General features: G+C 40.9%; 1 protein-coding gene and 1 long non-coding RNA gene across 7 annotated transcripts in view; one reads left to right on the top strand and one right to left on the bottom strand.

The window, feature by feature from the left end:
* The first annotated feature begins 2,415 nt into the window (after window positions 1-2,415).
* On the top strand, window positions 2,416-16,733 carry LOC116658347. Its single transcript, XR_004313706.1, has 4 exons — window positions 2,416-2,549; window positions 7,988-8,097; window positions 10,477-10,666; window positions 16,601-16,733. It is a non-coding gene; the product is annotated as an uncharacterized LOC116658347 (long non-coding RNA).
* The window catches only part of LOC106730213 (ankyrin repeat domain-containing protein 26), a 56,833-nt gene continuing 43,853 nt past the window's right edge, over window positions 5,188-18,167 (bottom strand). For all 6 annotated transcript variants that reach the window (XM_032463338.1, XM_032463334.1, XM_032463337.1 and 3 more), the window contains 5 exons: window positions 13,947-14,309; window positions 13,167-13,372; window positions 11,369-11,582; window positions 6,656-6,701; window positions 5,188-5,495 (listed from right to left, as the gene is read on the bottom strand). In XM_032463338.1, the coding sequence (XP_032319229.1) occupies window positions 5,401-5,495; window positions 6,656-6,701; window positions 11,369-11,582; window positions 13,167-13,372; window positions 13,947-14,309 (924 nt within the window). In that variant the 3' untranslated portion in view covers window positions 5,188-5,400. The remainder of the gene's footprint in view (window positions 5,496-6,655; window positions 6,702-11,368; window positions 11,583-13,166; window positions 13,373-13,946; window positions 14,310-18,167) is intronic.

The following is an 18,167-nucleotide window of genomic DNA, read 5'->3' as shown; positions in this document are numbered from 1 at the left end:
TGATGTGTGGTAGGGGAGATGATTGGGCTTGGGGTGATGATGTGGGCTTGGGGATATGTCGGTTTGGAGACATGATGCAGGCTTGGTGACATGATGTGGGCTTGGGGAGATTATTGAGCTCGGGGAGATGACGCGGGCTTGGGGAGATGTGGGTTTCGAGACATGATGTGGGATGCGAAATACGGAAATACAGTGAATTGTTTTATTAAAAATGAAATATTGCTCAATAAATTATCACTAAGTATAGATTATGGTATGTCTGTCACTATATACATAAGCTCCTTGTACTGAAATCAGATACCACATGGAGCACAGCGTTACTTCTTATCACACGTAGGAGAATGACACCCAGACTACGGTTTCTGAACTGGCTACACTTTTCCCCTCTTACCATCAGTGGAAGTGATAAAGTAACCTCTCCATTCGTCTATCAAAGGAGTGAGATCACTGCCAGAAACTAGAATGCCTGCCGTTAGTAGCAACAGTTTTGAGATAATGGAAAGTTCATCAATTCCTATGGAAAATATGAACAGCCTCTCCTTGGATGAGGCCATTGTGAATGTCACTACGTCACTGTCGCCGGCAAATGGATTTGAATTCAAAATATTGCTTTATCCAATGGACCAGAAATGAAACCCCCAGAAAATATATTTACATATATAGGCTTTTAAAACCCTCTATACTTTCTGTACCTATAGTATTGGTTTTTAAACTACATAAGTATAGAAATTCATACACGCACATGTTTGAAAATGACTAAAGAAAATACCTCAGCATTCATTTTCTTATTAGCCTTTTCTGCCTCCTTTTGTTGGGAAAGATGATGGTCCAGGATTGCATCTTGTATTACTCTGGCATTCTGCTCTCGAGAAAGTTGTCTCTGAGCGTCATTTCACGCTTCTAAAACCTGGAGACGTATTTCATTAGGTTTTGGGTTTTACACCATGAAAAAAAGTCAAAAAAAAAAAAAAAAAGCTTAGAAGGGGAATCTTTTTCAAAAAATCAAAAAAACATGCCTTTTTAAGTACAAGGATCTTTATCACACATAAATAACTCAAATTCTAATTTAAATGACAGCTAAATCTATCACAGAGCAAAAACACAGGTGGATGTAGTTTCATGAAAGAAAACTTCTTCATAAAGCATTTAACCAGTTCCATCACAGTCTCAAGGCAATTTTGCCTGTACTTTAACCTAAAAAAGCCAAAATTAACACATGGATTTGAATTAAGACTATTACTTTTTTGAATGGACCAAAACCATCAATCTTTATGTTAATAATTAAGCTCAACTTACCTTCCATTCTTCAATTACGGTGGGGATTGTCCTGCTCTGGAAGCAGCTTCTAAACTGAGCGACAGGTCCCTCAGTGCAGCAGCAATAAACCCCCTCTTCACAGCCTCCACCTTATCAGATGCAGACTTTTTCTTTTAATTAGGAATTTTTTTTTCCTTTTGGGTTGGGGGGTAATTAGGTTTATTTATTTATTTTTAGAGCAGGTACTCGGGATTGAACCCAGGACCTCACGCATGCTAAGCATGCGCTCTACCTCTTGAGCTATACCCTCCCTCTAATTAGGGAGATTTTAACAGATTAACAAAGAAGTGACCCCAGTAGGTCTACTATTCCACCCCAGCCTTGCGGTTTTCTCTCCTTCTCCACAGTAGGGAGGTTCTTTTTCAGTGCCTACAGCGTCAACCCTGCCTCCTGGAACACATGCTGTGTGTAGTGTGGAAAGCTCCTAGTCTTTGTGAGCATGAAGTTAAGAGTCCCTTAAAATAAAGGCTTCCATTGAAGTGGTTGCAGATGGTTTGGTGTCTTTTTTCCTAATCCTCCACTTACATGGTCTTCATTTGGAGCTCAGGTCTCCTGTTGTTAGGACACAGGGATCCTTTCTCCAGGGGTTCCCGTGTTAACACTTTATCTGCGTAGCCCAGTCTCATGCACACTCGCCTTGGCTTTTCTCTGCCTCTCTTTCATCTTCTCCAACTTTATTCCCTTTACAGGTTTTTCTACAGTATTTTCTGCAATATTTTCTTTACCTTTTTTTGAAGTATTTTTCATCAGTTCCACTCCTGTTTAATCTTTCTCAGAAGCACAAGTTCACACACACACACACGCACACACGAGTTCCCCACACCTATGTTTAGGTGCCATTTTACTGGGCTGTCTCTGTGTTTGACTTAACATTTTCATTATTCCACAATATCACCACATTCCAGGACAACCATTTTCCTGTGAACATCTCATTTTGATCCACACGTCTCAGTAAAATGGAGAAAAAGAGTCGCAGACAACATGAGTGCTTTGTTTAAGATGCTGGCCATACATACATATACTGCACCTGTTCCCAAAGACGAGCCTGTGCATCTGAGCTATGACTGGTCATTTGGCGACATCTGCTGGACACAAAGAGTCACAGGCTGGGAAATCAGATCTGACTTCGTGATTATCAGGAGCCCAGAGCTGACCTAGAACTGTGCTGAGCAAATTACTTCCTGCTGGAACAAAGCTTTATATCCCTTTAGAACAAACCTCTCCAACTCCTGGTAAGTATCTCTTGGCTAGATTATGATGCCCAGGTGTTTGGTCAAACACCAGTTTAGATGCTTCTGTGAACGTATATTTCAGGTGTGATGAGCATTTAAATCAGTGGCTTTGAATAAAGCTGATTACCCTCCATAATTTTGATGGGCCTCATCCAATCAGCTGAAGGCCTTCAGAGCAAAGACTGAGGTTCCCCAAAGTGGAGGGGCTTCTTTACATGACTGAAGCGTGGCAACCCAATCTGAGTCTTCAGACTATCGTCCCTTGGGATTCAGACTCAAGACTGCAACATTAACTCTTACCTGAATTTCTAGGCTGCAGGCCCACCCTACAGATTTCAGACATGATAGAAAGCTAGAAAGACAGACAGAGATACAGATACTCTATTATTTTCATTTCTCCCTTGGAGAACCCTAAGTAATCATCTTACTGTATCCCAGAGACAGGGGTATAGTTATGTTAATAGTTACAGCAAAGTACATTGCGCTCATCATCTCATGATATATATAAATTAAGTCATTATGCTGTATGCCTTAAACATAATACAGTGCTGCATGTCAATTATACCTCAATAAAACTGGAAGAAATAAATTACGACTTGGGAGACACAGATTTGGGTAACACTGGGTGTTTCAAGGACGGGAGTCAGGGGCTTATAAGGACAAAAAAATCCAAGAGGCTGTCAAAAGTCGCCTGATGAGGATTGTGACTGACACTGATGTGAGCCAGTCAGGAGACACGTGTCCTTAAGGAATCACAGGTTATTTCAGGGTGGGGGGGGGGGCTCAGTAAGCAGCTGAAGTTTCTGGCAGGTGTTCCAGATGACTTCATTAGGGCAGTAAGTGCTCACAGGGTCGGATTCTCTGTGGGCTGAGATGTGCATAAGTCACTCACACCTCCTTAGTGAGCCCTCTCGAGCAATGCAGACTCCATTTTTTTCTTTCACAAAGGCCGTCTTCTGTCAGGAGCAGTGACCCCAGCTCAGCCTGGAGGACATTCAGGTGAGCTTCAGCTCACTGGCTAGTGCTGTAGGAATAGCGGAGTTTGCCATCGATCTCTTCCCTGCAGGCGCGGCAGCGCCCACGCCAGCTGTGAATGAGCACAGCTACCTGTGCTCAGGCTTGTGCTGGGGTGGGGGTGGGGAGCGTCCCTCCACCCTTCTAGGTTCATCTGGCTGGTCTAAGAATTAACCTGACATAAGGTAGACTAACAGGAGAAAAGTAAAAATTGAGTAACACGTGTACTTCCTGTGTATACCCATGGGAGACAGCCAGGGTAAATGGAGTGAACTCACCAAGAAGGCCGCAGCCTTCAGCTTCAACATCATCTTCAGCTCAAGACTAAAGAGGAAGCTGTAGGCAGCGGTCGGTTACAGAGATCGGTTACATGGAATGCCCGGAGGCATGAGAATTTCAGTTAGACAAGGGTTGGAAAGGTGTCACGTTGATTTAGACGTGGGAGTCATCAGTGACTCGCTGCGTGGGAATGGAGGAAGGGAAGACACACCAGAGTGGGTGGGGACGGACTGCTGGTGGGGAAGCAAGCAGATCTCTCAGGAAGTCTGTCGTCAGAAGTAAGACTGGTTCACGTGAGAGGCAAGAAACAGAGGGAGGTGTTTACAGAGAGGGGAATTTGAAATCATCACTGAGGAGGAAGAAGGTGCAAATTAACTAAATAAAAGTAGCAGGATAGCTGGGCAGTGTGTGACTTTTTTCAGCAGCACTTAGATGCCTGGGGGGACGTAAGGGGGAAAAATGAGAATCAGTCTGTTGTGTAGTTGGGAGTTTTGCCAAGTAAGTACACTGAAAGGACGGGAAAGGGAATAAAGGATCTAAGTAGGAGTTGTTGAAATTTTAGCTCCTGGAAATTGTTGAGGAGGAGAGTATTTCCTTTACCGTCTTACATTCAGTGATTGGGAACCTGCAAATTAAATTGACTAAAGCAGATTACTGTGAGAAAAAAATTACGTATGAATACATGCAAGAGTTCACAAAGCAATGGGATTTAAAGGGGTGGCTAGAATTGGGGGCTTATATACAATTTAATACGTGACAGGAAAAGGAGAAAAGCATTTTCTGAAAAACAAATGACTTCTTGGCGAGAAGGGAGAGAAAGGGCACTTATGGTAGAACAAGTGACATTTAGGGAAGATAGAGAACGCCTTAGGAGAATGTATGGGAGAGATGGCAGGTTTGTGACAATGTCCGTTTGAGTCTGGTGCTCGGAACTTGTCTCTAATTTTAAGACTGTTTCCAAAAAGTAAGTAAATAAATAGAGAAAATGAAAAGCCTGAGGCAGATTTCATTTCCCCATGAGGAAACATCTGTGAATCAGTGTTTCAGGTAACATACAGAAAATCTGACGGCACTGTTAACGACTGTGATCCATTAGAACACTGAAACAGCCAAAGCAGATCCAAACGCTGTCCGTCTAAATCTTTAGGTCTACAGACAGTGATTAACACTGGAAAATTCAAAAAAGCTACCAATCAACACGGCTCAATATCAATGACAAATTTGGTGGGTGGTTGGGTGCTGTTTAAACAGCTGGCATCCGGGCTCAGTTTGAGTATATAATACTCCAAAGTGCTGAGTTTTATTCCCAAAGTCTGCTTAAAAGTCAATGAGATGCAGAGAAACGTGGTTTAAAATACTACATCAATTTTAATCATGCATATATAATACAAGAATATTTCCCTTTAATAAACATTGTCAGTATCTCACTTAGCGGGAAATAATTAAAATGTTAGGCAAACAGCCCAGAGCAGGTAAATGTTTACTATTTCAGAGCAGGTAAATGTTTACTATTTATCTTGTAGATCAGATACTTTTCTTCAGAATTTCCATCTATTCTTCACGTGCTTTTGAAACCAGATCTGGACTTGGACTTGACTCGTCCATCGAGCCTACGAGAGAGTCTGTAGGACTTAGATTCAAGTTCAGTAATAGCTGGAAAGAAAATGAAAGAATTAGATTCTTTACTTAAAATACTTCATAGGTAACTAAATGTCAGTTTATCTTTTAAGAAAAGCTGAGACTCTTCTAAGTTTTAAGAAGAATGAAAAATACCTACATACGATTACAACACAAAACCCAAGATTACTACTCTAGACTTTGCCCAGGGCTGCACGTTGAATTAACTGCTCCTGTGGCTAAGGATCAGAGCGCCTGGTTTTCTCACTCTTCATTCATTTACTCAGCAACCATGTGCTAAGGCACTGTGACAAGCACTGGAACCACAAGATGAAGATGACAGAGCCCACCCTGAAAGATCTTGTACCATAAACTGGAGAAACAGATGAACAGGCAGTTTCGGTACAGAGACATAAATGCCATGACAGGTATAAAAGAGGGCAGAGTTGGAACACTCAGAAGGGACGTCCAGCTTTGTGTCAATATTGTCCCCTCTCTGGTGGCCGTGATGTGTAAGCAGATACCTGAAGGAGGAGGAGAAAGTGTGGGAGGGAGAGGCAAGAAGCAAACACAAAGAGCAGAGGCAGGAAGGGCGCCCGCGGAGCTGGACGCAGTCTGACCAGCCGCTGGAGCACAGGGGCAGAGCAGGGGAGGAAAGAGATACGGCTGAAGACTTTGGCAAGAGCCAGATCGATGTGGGTGTTTTTCTTCCAAGCTAAGGAATTTGGAATTTTTCCTGAGGGCAAAAGGTTAACCAGTGACAAAGTGAATGACAGGACATTAATTGTCATCCACCAGGGGACAGCTACATGAACTGTGATTGCTTGAGTCTGGGTTTTTGGCCTCAGTCACTACCAAACTCGAGAAGCTGACGACCTCCATGCTTTCTGAGAACAGGTCCGTGTGCAGGTGACAGGCCCACGGGGACAGCGGGAGAGGAAGGGCACAGCCAGAAATAGAGAAGACAGATTTCTTGAGACTTTTTTTAAAGCCGTGGATCATGATGAATAAATGAGGAATAAGTACACTTATCATTATGAACGAGATTGTGCTTTCTCATTTCTCATTAGCTACGTGTAAGGAAAAACTTAACATGGTATCTGTTATTCAAACAACAGAAAGAGGGGCCATTTACTGTTTACAGTGTATTTCGGAAATCAATGTCTAAATTTAATTCAGAAATGTTGGCAACATACCTTCTCTTAATTCTCTGTCTATATTATTCTCCAACTTCTTCCGCATCTGAAATAAGTCAAATATTATTTTTAATGTTTAACAAGAAACACTATCATAGGAATGACAGCTAGCTTATGAAATGTGGCCTTTAAATAATACTTTCAGAGACTTGACCTAACTTGGGGATTGCTTAAATAGAAAAAATAATCACAGGAATAAAATAAAATAAATTCCTACTTACTTTGATTTTAGATAATAGAGAACATACATATGTAAGGCTATTTAGATTCCCCTGACGGAAAGCACAGTAAACACTGCCCTGTCGGATACACATAATCTCAGAGGGCGATGCCTGATCTTACTAGCACAAAGAGGTTAAACAATTCATGTTCTACACTGAATGCATTACTTTGCATTTCTCAGAAAAACTGCCCTTTATAAAAGTTTAGTTTTTTTTTAATGTTAATGGGTTTTTCCTTAAAATGAGCTTTTCCATTCCTGCACTTTTAGGAAACTAAAATTTTAAGGCCTGTTCTTGCTAATGGTTTTAGCACAGAATCGTAGGTACATAAAATGAAAAAAAGGGCTCTGTTATGATGTCAAGTGAAAATTCTACTGGCAAACAAGTTAAGCAAATGTGTTTTGCTCTCTGTATATGACTAAGGTATTTCTATCAGAAAATCTGCTTGAAGAAAAGGAGAGGCTAGCGCCAGTTTTCAAAGTTGGTTCCTGATTCACAACTTCCTAAGAGTTAGAAACAAGGAAAACAATACGTAATTTAACTGTAACTTTGTTTCCTTTCTAGAAATCAGGGCCAACTTTTTGAAACTTGACTTAGTTAGTTACGTATTTAATTATGAAATGTGTGGGGACATTTCAAACTACAAGCGTCCCCATCTAGAGTGTTCTTTTAAAAATCTTTCTTATAAAAGTCACCAGCTCACTGAACAGGGTCTAAATTAGTACACCAGACATAATAAACACTGTGGTGACAACAGTGACACGAGAGCCGAGGCCTTTGTAAATGTTAGGTGCAAAGACAAAATTTGGGGCTACCATTCGCCAGTATTTTCAGAGACTGTTTTCCGTAACACTGTCTGACAAGAGCATTCTACAGAGGCCTTCTGCCATCAACAACGTGACAACAGTGCCAGGCGGGTCCTGTGAAGTGAAAAACGCCTAACAGATGAAGGGAGAAGCCTTTACTGAAATAATTTCATATAACCGTTAATAAACACTATGCAAAATGTAGATCACACTTTTACATGAGTTGAATGTAAGATTACTATCTTTTCCTCTGCAAAGCTATTTTCCTAAATAGGTACTTCTGGGACCTTTATGTTTATTTCTAGGTGAGGACCCCCATGTCCCGATGGTGGAAGTGGTCTGACGTCCAACATTAATAAGGAGAAGGCACCTGCAGTTTTACTTAAACTTTTCCATTTAACAAAAACACAGAAAGGTGAGAAAACTATACACAGGAAGACAATGTATCAGCAAGTTTTAATTCTAATGATTTTTAATTAGGAGGACTCGCTCATAACTGGCAGTTTGCAGACCATGTCCCATAGAAATGGAAGGTCCCACTGGGGACACTGCAGGATTGAGGTCAAAACTGAGGTCACAGGCTGGAAGATAATGCTGCCCTCTCTTTCCGAGATCAACTTGATAAAAAGACACTTGCCTCACACATATACACACACGTTCATTTCTGAAGTGAATATATTTTCAGACTATCGATACTTTTTAAGTTAAAACTTGGTGTCATTCTTATTTTAAATGTTATAAAAATTAGTACAATTCCAGAAATGTAATAGAATCAAGTCATTTAACCACTTTGATTCATCATCCTGTTGTAAATAGGTTAATGTGTGAAGGAAATGACACTTGTCAGTTTGTAACTATTAAATACATGTATTTTGCTGCAGAGAAAAGAAATGAGAATTTGTTGATCAAGGAGCTGAACAATTAAGTACAGAGAAAAAAGTGAATGAAAGAAAAAGAACTGGAAGAAGCTGAGTGATTGTCTTTCAAAAGATAACACGCTTCCTCATTTGTGCATTCAGACAAAATGAAACGAGGGCAGGAGGGAGTCCACAGGGCAGAGAGCTGATACCAGAAACAAGGTTACTGAACTCTGCCTCTGCCTCATGAGAAATGAGCTTAACTACGCTGATAGTTTGATTAGAATTAAAATTCAGAGTGGATGTGCCCTGCCTTGGAAGCCTACTTTTAAAAGAAACGTGACCAGATTCTGCTGAGACGCAGTGCTGTGTCATGTAAAAAGTTAAAGTCTTAGGAATATTAATCGTTTTAGCTCTGGTGCACTGGTATAGTCCCATTTAGAAAAAGGGCTGCTAAACTGAATGGACATTTGAGCAATTTAAAAATTACTTAAATAAGTCATTAGAAAATGTTTGAAAGTGTCAGTAATACACCAGAAGTCCAAAATCAGTGAGTGTAAAATTTAGTCTTCCTATTTAAAATAGATTTGAAGGACATTTATTAACTATTGTGGCCATGCTTCATGTTAGGCACACCAACACTTAAAAACTCTTGAACATAAAAAAATCTCTAAAACAGAGAAATTCTGTGTGTTATAATATTGTCTGGAATCCATTTTTAAGTTTTCACTTCTCAGAAAAAAATTCTATGTGCAAGAAAATCTAACAGTGATGTATCTGCTCAGGCTAATTTTAACTTTTTGCATTTTATAGTAATACAGATAACACGATTGAGTAAAACTGTAAAGTTGCTTCTGACATGTGGGACAAAACATCCCAGAAATAAACTAGAATGTGAAATCTGAGGGTAAAAAATTAGCAAAACAGATACGGGGTCCATCTGTTACCACACCACTACAACGATGTCACGTGACAAGGCTATACTTCAAGCAGCAGTAAGAGAGGCAATAAACCCAAGTGTTATGAACTGGAAAAAACTTGCTTCGACAACCAGCACGACTGAAATCACAGACTTAGAGCAATACTTCTGTGAGGTTAGAAGAAAACGCTGAGTAAGCTGGAACTTCACAGTAGGAACAGTCCAAAATGTTAAAACCTTGCACATAAAGGAGAATGTTAAATTCAATCCCGATGCCATTTTTAACATTTTGCTTTCTAGAGCCATAGCCGAAAAGCTGTGGAAGTCTGTTGTTTTGTTAAGCCCCATGCAAAAACCCATCCCTTCCTGTCATTTTAAACAGTATGTTCACACCTCTCAAGGCATTACTTTATGTTTTCCCAGCAGAAATAATTACATCCCTAGCAATTCCACAAGGCACCTTCTTTCTCTAAGTCTGACTAAGAAATCCGTAAGCAGTAACTGTACAGTAACTCCTGTGAGGCGCCCGGCAGTGCTGAGGGAGACGTGTCTCTGCACCCGGACAGAACGGGGCTTGTTAACCTCCCTGCTAAACCTAGCATGATTCGGCCCCACGGCCCCACAGAAGAACTACGTGTACCTTGGAACTACAACACTGAGTTTAAAATAAACCATTTTCCAGTGTATTTAGAAGTACTAAAAAGTAGACACCTCTTTCCTCCAAAAACATCAAAGGAAACAACTGTCCTCAGGAGTCTTCTCCTGCATTGCTTTTGCACTCACACTCTTCCACCATCATCCTGTAAAGTGACCCACTGTCGATTTTTTGGTGACAACTAATGGAAACATTTCGAGTTTGCATCATGCTTAGCCACTGACAGAAGTGTTAGCCGTGCATTGTTTTTTTAAACACCACGCAGTCCGGTTTCATGACTCTGAAGCACTTAGACTCAATTTACCCACAACACTGTCTATGAAACCTGAGCTTTTTTCTTCTTCGATTTATTATGACATGAAGCCAAGTGAGAAAAGACAGGTGGAGACCTCACTCAACAAGGGCCCGTGCTACCTTTCTCTGCATCAAGAAGATCATGAAAACACCATCAAACCATAAACCAACACGCACCGATTTAAATGAAAACTGGTTGTAATTTAAAGACTCCCTATCATTGCCACCTCGGTATTCCTACTGAGGGCAAGACAGAGAGGTAAGTGAACTTCATTTTAAAAATTTAAGTATTTGCTTTACTTGACTACATACTTAGAAATGTCCTACAATTCCTCACTAAGACATTTTATAGCAATTAAAATAACAATGCTATAAGTAAAATAGCAACTAAGGATGTACTCTTACAGAAGAAAATGATAAAAATTTTAAACTTCAAAACAGAACTTAATGTTTTTAGTGTTACGAGTTTATCGAATTGATAAAAAGAATATATCTTGGATTCCTTTAAATAAAAAACATCTGCGTGTGGTTAAGTAGCTCAATGCCAATCACTTACTTATGCTTAGGGGTAGAAAAGCTGGGGTGCAGCAAAACTTGAAAATGACTATGAACCAATGCCAAACCGAAATCAATCAGAAGCTCAGCCAAACATTGGAAAGTGGATCTCTAGTTATTTGGCAATAATACTTAATTTCTAAACTAGAATTTAAAATGGAGCTTTTTAAGAAATTTAAAATTTGTCAGTTTAGTTGCATTTATTGAATAAAGTTAGTGACAGGTATCTCTTGAAAATCACAAGTCCAGGGACTTTAAAAAATTATAAAATTTGTCTCCTTTATTAGCACAATTATGGCTTTTACTTAGTGTGAAGTCAAATAAACAACTCAGAATTTCATCAAATTAAAAGCAAGAATTGTATCAGAAATCTGAAACCCAAGGAAAAAAAGATAATATAACTAACCCTGAACAGATCGCTTGTGGTAGTCGAAGGGTCTGAAAAATTCCTGAAGTTCCTTCTTCGAGTAAGACTCCTTTCGGTCTCTACACTAGTACTAGAACTTTCATCAGAAGGCGGTCCGTCAACAGGCCGTGCGGGAACAGAGCCGAGGAGAGAACTCTTGTGCTGCTTCTCCAGCTGAAGCTCAGTGCTCACTGCTGCCAGCCTCTCATTAGCCCTGCGAGGATCGCAAAGCACAGATTTCATTCATTTCATTTCCTTCCTAAGTGATGTGTATTTTTAAAGTTGCTACAATAGTAAACAGATTGTCCCATTAAACTGTGTTTTGACACCAAAAAATACGTCAGCGCAGACCTACTGTAAACAATTACAGTTTAAAACTGTCCTAAAGAAGGACGTACGTGCCTGGGGGGCCCTTAACTAACAAGTACTTCAAAGTGGGGAGAGTCAGAGATGGAGACGCCCCCACAGAGGATCCCCGCTGCCTTCTGCACTGGCTGCATCTAGACATGCCCTCAGGAAACCAGTTTAGAAATAAAAAATAAACCATCCCTCAAAGCCACTTTCAAGCATTTGCTTTCACCCCCCTTATACACACATTTCACTCACTACCTGGGAGAAATTAAGCATGCGGCACTGAGGAACAGTTTAGAGCCACCACCTCTGGGGGGCACCAGGCGGCAGAGTCAATGGTGGGAAAGAACTATGACAGCACCAGGGGCAATTTCAAGTGTCCCCCAATTTCCCAAAGCTCACTTTGTTACTTTGCTTTTACCAGAGGCCTACATCAGCACCTGTTTTCCATAACCAAAAAAAACTCAAGTGGATTTTCACTTTTATGAAAAAAAAGCAAAAAGCCAGAATAGCACTGGGTGTTTGTTGTAGCCCGAGCCATCAGAGGGGCAATGAGCACCCCGAGCAGCGAGAGGGGCCCCACCGAGCTCCTTCCGCAGAACCACACTCAGTATCCCGGCATCACGCCGCCACGGCTTTGGACTGTGTCTGTGAGCGCCTGTGCTTTATGCATATTTATTTCACGCATCCACCAGCAAGACGTGTCCTAAGGTAACTGCCTCTTTGCTTTACACCGACAACTTTCATAGAAACACTCTCCTTTCGGATAGCGGGGACACCTGTAGCTTATCCTGTTATTCAGGCACCGGAGGTGGGACCTGCCCTTTCTGTCTTCCACACACCCCCTCGGGCAGGCCACCATATTCTTTTTAGCCACTTTGTGAACCACTATACTGCCCGTCACCCCTATGTGAATTTCCACCTATTCCCCAAGCATGCCTTTACATAGCGGAGACAAACTTAGAAGGATACAGCACTTCATCTCGGTGCCCACAAGCGGTGACACCAAATATCACAATCAAGAAAGTAAATTCACCAAACACCAGAATGGGGCCCCTTGGGCTTACGTTGTACTCTTCCAAAACACAGTTAATTTTAAACTTAGTAACATTTCTATTTATGGGAATTCCAGCTAGAAATTTTGTGATAATACGGCTGTCTAAATTACAAAGTTTGCAAAACCCCTAGCTTAAAGACCAGATCAGGTTAAATATATACATATATAAAACATAAAGTCATGTAAAAGCAACAAAAGGCAGGGAGATGCAAACTGCCCTGGACTGACATTTTAAAGGAGAGTTCATTTACTAACACCATTTCCCAAAATTACACTATCTAGTTAGCTCTCACCTGCTACTCACCTCATGAACCTGGCTCAGTAAGAATTATGCCTAAGAGGCAAATTAATGACCTAAATTGTTTTCTATAATTCTACGTTTTGACTTACGAGTTTAGTTGGCTTGCCAATGACATTCCATTTTCTAGCTCTTCCAGGTACAGCTGCCTGTATTTTTCCAATTCTTTTTCATTACAGTCAAACTGAAAAGTTTTACTTTTCAGTTCAGTTTCCAGATCTTTAACTCTGTGTTCCATTTGACTTACTGAAGCACGTTTATACTCTCTTAACAGGTCTTCTTGAGATGCTGCTTGGGCCTACAGCAAATTAAAAGGATACAGTTTTAAAAATACTTATAACCTGAGTAATTACATTTGTTCCCTTTAGTTTTGAGTCAGTGATTCAGAGAGCAATTTTAAGTGTGAAAAAAAGCTGAACTTTAAAATACTTACCATCAATGTCAAGTGAATTAAATCTGAATTACAAAATTCAAGTTGAATCACTCTTCTACTAGTACTCATGTGATGTGATAGTTCAAAGAATAATAGGATCAGTTTAAAACTTTAACAATTGAACAATACAACCCAACAGTAATCGCAGAGTGTGGTACAGTATTTGAATCACAATATATTCTTTTCCTCCTAGTCGTCTTGATTTACACCAATTGGTCTTAAAAATGATTCTCTAGTGAGAGTTGTTCCGAAAGGTCAGTTTAGTGGTAGTAATGATGGAAACTGAATTATTTAAAGGGAGTAACAAATGCGGCCTTCCTTCCAGAAATCTACAAAACAAACCGCTATATGGGAAGTAGAGGAAACACATAAAATGTACACATCCGAACTGTAATTCTCAGCGAAGTGAGTTACAGCACGTTACAGATCAATGCTTCACCTGTAAAAACTGGCTGATTTCTTCCAATTTTTCTGCAATATGCTGTCTTGCTTGTTCTTCAGTCTCCTGTCTGTACTGCACGACTTGACTGAGTTCTTTCAGTTTTTCCACTACATCCCGTCTTGCTCGCTCCTCAGTCTCCCGTTGGTACCGCTCCACTGGACTGCGTTCCACTGCGTTCATTTCCAGGTGATGCCTGAGGTGCACTACTTCTTCTTCCAACTGCTTTGTCTTCTCCTCCAGTGTGTCAGATTTCTTTTGCAATTCTTTCATAAATATCTCCTTTAGAAAACGTTGAGTTTCTGCACTCAGATGGAGAAGTACTGAAGATGTAGATTCCACTTTTGCTGGAAGATCAGCATTCTGCATGAAGAAGATAAAATTGTTTGGTAATGAGGTTAGCAGACTGAGAACAGCCTAACTCTAACCCAGCATCAAAGGTTGAAATAAATTCAGTTCCAATAAAATGGTATCTGCCTTGTGGAATGGAGAAACTCAAGTTACTCAGAAAATCAAGAAAAAAGTTCAAACCACCAAGAGTCACAAAACAATACTGTTTACTGTCATCGTCTTTGTTATACATTTGTACTTGATTTTACACTCTTATTTTTCTGTAATTGGTTCACGTCTTTCCTACATAAAATGACTACAAGGCACCTCTTAGTAGAAAGTCTCTTACCCCTTCCTCCCCCAAGTCTTAACTCTCCATGACTTTTAAAGTTTTAGGGAGATCATACTGAGTTACTTAGGGCTGAATTAATAAATGCCTCCCAAAACAAGACTTTGAAAAAAAGACTGCAATTAATACATCTTACAAATATGGGTTCTAATGCCATAAGCCTTTCTCTGAACCACAAATACTTCATGCTTATTTGAATTGCATTCCAAGGAGCAATGAGCGATTCGCAGAGTTAAGGAGAAACCCATCTCCTAGCTGTAGTGGTTTAGTAAGGTGATCCATACATTTTTCTAAAGAAAAAAAGCCTTAATTCTTGTAATCCTTTGTGGCTCTCCACAAACAAGAGAAGATACTCAACAAAAACAAACAAATACTTGCTGGAATTTCAGTGACATTGACTTGGAAGAACCTACTTTCCTTCAGATAGAAGGATTATTTGCTAAGACAAGGCAGGCGGAGATGGTGGTTGTAAAACAACTCTACAAATTCCTTGACACTTCCCCTGTGAAATTCCCTCCCCTGAAGTATGTACTGGCCTCAGTCAACTGGTTTCTAGGGGACAGAATGTGGGGGCACTGCTGTGTGATTTCTAAGGTTAAATGGCTTCTGACTTTCACTCCGTAGGGTTGCTCACCCTTAGAACCCAGCCACCACATTGTGAAGCTCAGGCCACCTACTGAGTCTTTGTACACGCAGCTGTCCCAGCTGATGACCCCAGGGAATGTCCTTAACCAAAGCCAGCTCCAACTTCCAGATATGAGCATAAACAAGCCTTTAGATTATTCTAGTGCCCGCTTGATGCCAAGTGGAGAAGAAATGAGCTGGCTCCACTAAGCCTTGTCTAAATACAGATTTGTGAACCAAGCAGATGCTGTTTTGAGTCACCAGGTTTGGAGGCAGTTTATTATATAAATTATTAGCAATAAATAACTGGCACAGATACTGATGTTAAAAATGGGGCACAGCCATTAAAAAGGAACCCAAAATGTGGGGATGCCTTTGAACCTGGAGGTAGGTGAAACCTGAACAGATGTAGAGAAGAGTAAGAGTGAAAATCCAAAGTGTCCCCGAGACTGTGAGTGGAAGCCTGAGGGCCCTTGAAGGGCTGAGAGTGACGGCTTCTAGGCCAGGGAAGAAAATGACACTGAAACCGGAGGAAACGGGACTCTTGCTACCGAACAGCTGAAAGTAAAATTGATGAGAGAGATAAGCTAAAACAAACAAAAAGATTATTAAATAGAAAGGAACCAGGACTCACAGGGTTCGAATATCTGTATCCCATTTAAAGCATCCCCACATGCCCAATTGTCACATAATGGGTAAGCAGAGAAATGGCTTCCAGGCTAAGATCAAATCTAGGGTGCTGCCAGGAAAACAGTCTAAAGACGAAGCCAAGATTCTGTTAAGACCTTGGAAAGATTTAAGGTGCCGCCTCAAATTCCTTTAAAGATCTTAAAAGCATAAGAATTTCAAAGGCATGGTCCCACAACAGCTTCACAGGAAGCCCAAGGTGAAGAGTTTATCTCAAAAAGACGTGAGAGTAGCTTTTCCAATGGCATGAACCCCATAAAATTCACAGGAAACTCAAGTTTTAAAGGAGAAGTGTGGTAGCAAAAACACTGCTTGCTAGCTTGGACTGAAAGAGACAAAAGATAGTGCAAAATGGGAAGAGGCCTTTGGGTTTTTCTTAGAAGGTCTACAAGGAGGAAGCTGGCTTGAGAGAACTACTCAGCTGCAAACACAGGTCACTGCTCATGAAAGGGACAGAACAAAGAGCTCAGAGAGGGCAGCGGAGAACCCCTCCCAGGGATAGGACTAAGTCCTAATCAAAGAGCCGGCAGCATCAGGCTGCATTTCAGAACTGCTACAGACCACCGTGCCTCCCATCTTCCATCTGTGAGTGAGGGAGTCCTTAGCAGTTTAGCAGAATGTCGGGTGTGTGGTGGCGAATAACCCGTGTCTCCTTATCCCCAAGCCCCAGCACTGAGAGGAGTGTACCCAAGGGGCTGTACTCCAGAAACCACGCGCAGGAACCTCAGCCCCACCTGGACCTGATGAAGATGGGAAAGTAAGACCCTGGACTGGAGCCTGAGCCTAACACCACAGCGACCGAGTCCTGCTCAGGGACTGAGTGGGGATAAGCGGATTTCTCGTATGGAAGCAGTAAGAAAACATTGTGGCTAGTGAGTAGATTATGCTGGTTTTTGAATGTCTCCATACATTTTAAAAGTTAATTCCATAAAAAAGGTAGAATGTGGGCCAACCTTAAGTGCCCTGCTCCTAATGAACAGAAAACGGTGAGAGGGGCACCGAGTGAACTGCAGGGCAGGTTTGAAAAGGCAGTTCAGCTTCTGCCTCGCTCTTAACCCGGAACCCAGTCTCAGGTGGGCACGCTCAGGCCACAGAGACAGCTTAGGTGTTCCAGGGGAGGTGGTCCACCTGCCCGCCCCACCAAAGCCACAGCCCACTGCCAACATCAACCATCAGACATCACTGGGTGAATCTTCAAGTGATTCCAGACCCCCGCCTTTGAGCTGCCCCACCTGAAGCTGAGAGGAATAGAGGCCAGCTGTCTTGGCCACACTTTTCCTAAGTGTAGGTTGTGAACAAAATAAATGCTTATTTAAGCCACTGAACTTTGGGGAGTTTGTTAGGCAAAAACAGATAAACAGAAAAGTGGATGAATGAAGACAGTAAGAAATGTAACTTGAATATAGTAGAAATTGGTCTCCTATAAAGTGGAAAGTAACAAACGTTGAGATTCACTTATTAATGACAAAGTGCTGATGAGAACAAGCAGATAACTTAAAGAAAGACCTAAGAACTAGTGAGAAGGAAGGTACTTCAGAGTTCCCTCCAATTACAGTTTCTTACAAATTGGCATGTATTTCACAATTTCTCCTCAACTTTGAGGATGAGGAAGACTGGTAAGCAAGGAGACATAGGATTTGAAGGCTAATAACTGAAAAACAACTAGAAACAGTTTACCAAAATCAGCCTTTTTACCTCATTTCAATTAACTGACTTCTAAGAGACAGGCAGCTTTGAGAATTTATTAATCTAGCACTCACTCTTCATTTTCCTTTCCTCAGAGAGAAAATAAAATATTATGGAACCGTAAGTGTAGTGTCCTTTGGCAGTATTTAAATTAAATACCATTTTTCCTTTACCTTACTTCAAAGCTGGTTGGTAAGGGAAGGTAAGACTGTCTCAGCTTTATGTTGTAGCACAATGCTTCTCCGTATCACACAGAGTGGCTTTGAACTTTTGAAATTCAAATTACTAATCTGTTATCTGTTTCTGATAAACTGATTGAATATTATCTAATTTTTAACAGCTGTACTCTTGAAAAATTTTCCTTGGATGGGATGAAGTATTTATTTCATTAATTATGCATTCAGCTATAGAATACAGCTAGGCATCTCTCTTCTTAAGTAAAAGGAGGTAGACACAGGGAGCTGAGAGTGCAGGATCTACACCAAGAACAAGATCGGCACCAGTGTTACACACAAGAACCAAGCCAAAAGAGGACTTCATTGTGA

Source organism: Camelus ferus, chromosome 20, assembly GCF_009834535.1.
Source record: "Camelus ferus isolate YT-003-E chromosome 20, BCGSAC_Cfer_1.0, whole genome shotgun sequence".
Classification (NCBI taxonomy): domain Eukaryota; kingdom Metazoa; phylum Chordata; class Mammalia; order Artiodactyla; family Camelidae; genus Camelus; species Camelus ferus.
The sequence above is the reverse complement of the archived record's forward strand: the minus strand, read 5'-3'. Positions and strand labels throughout refer to the sequence as shown.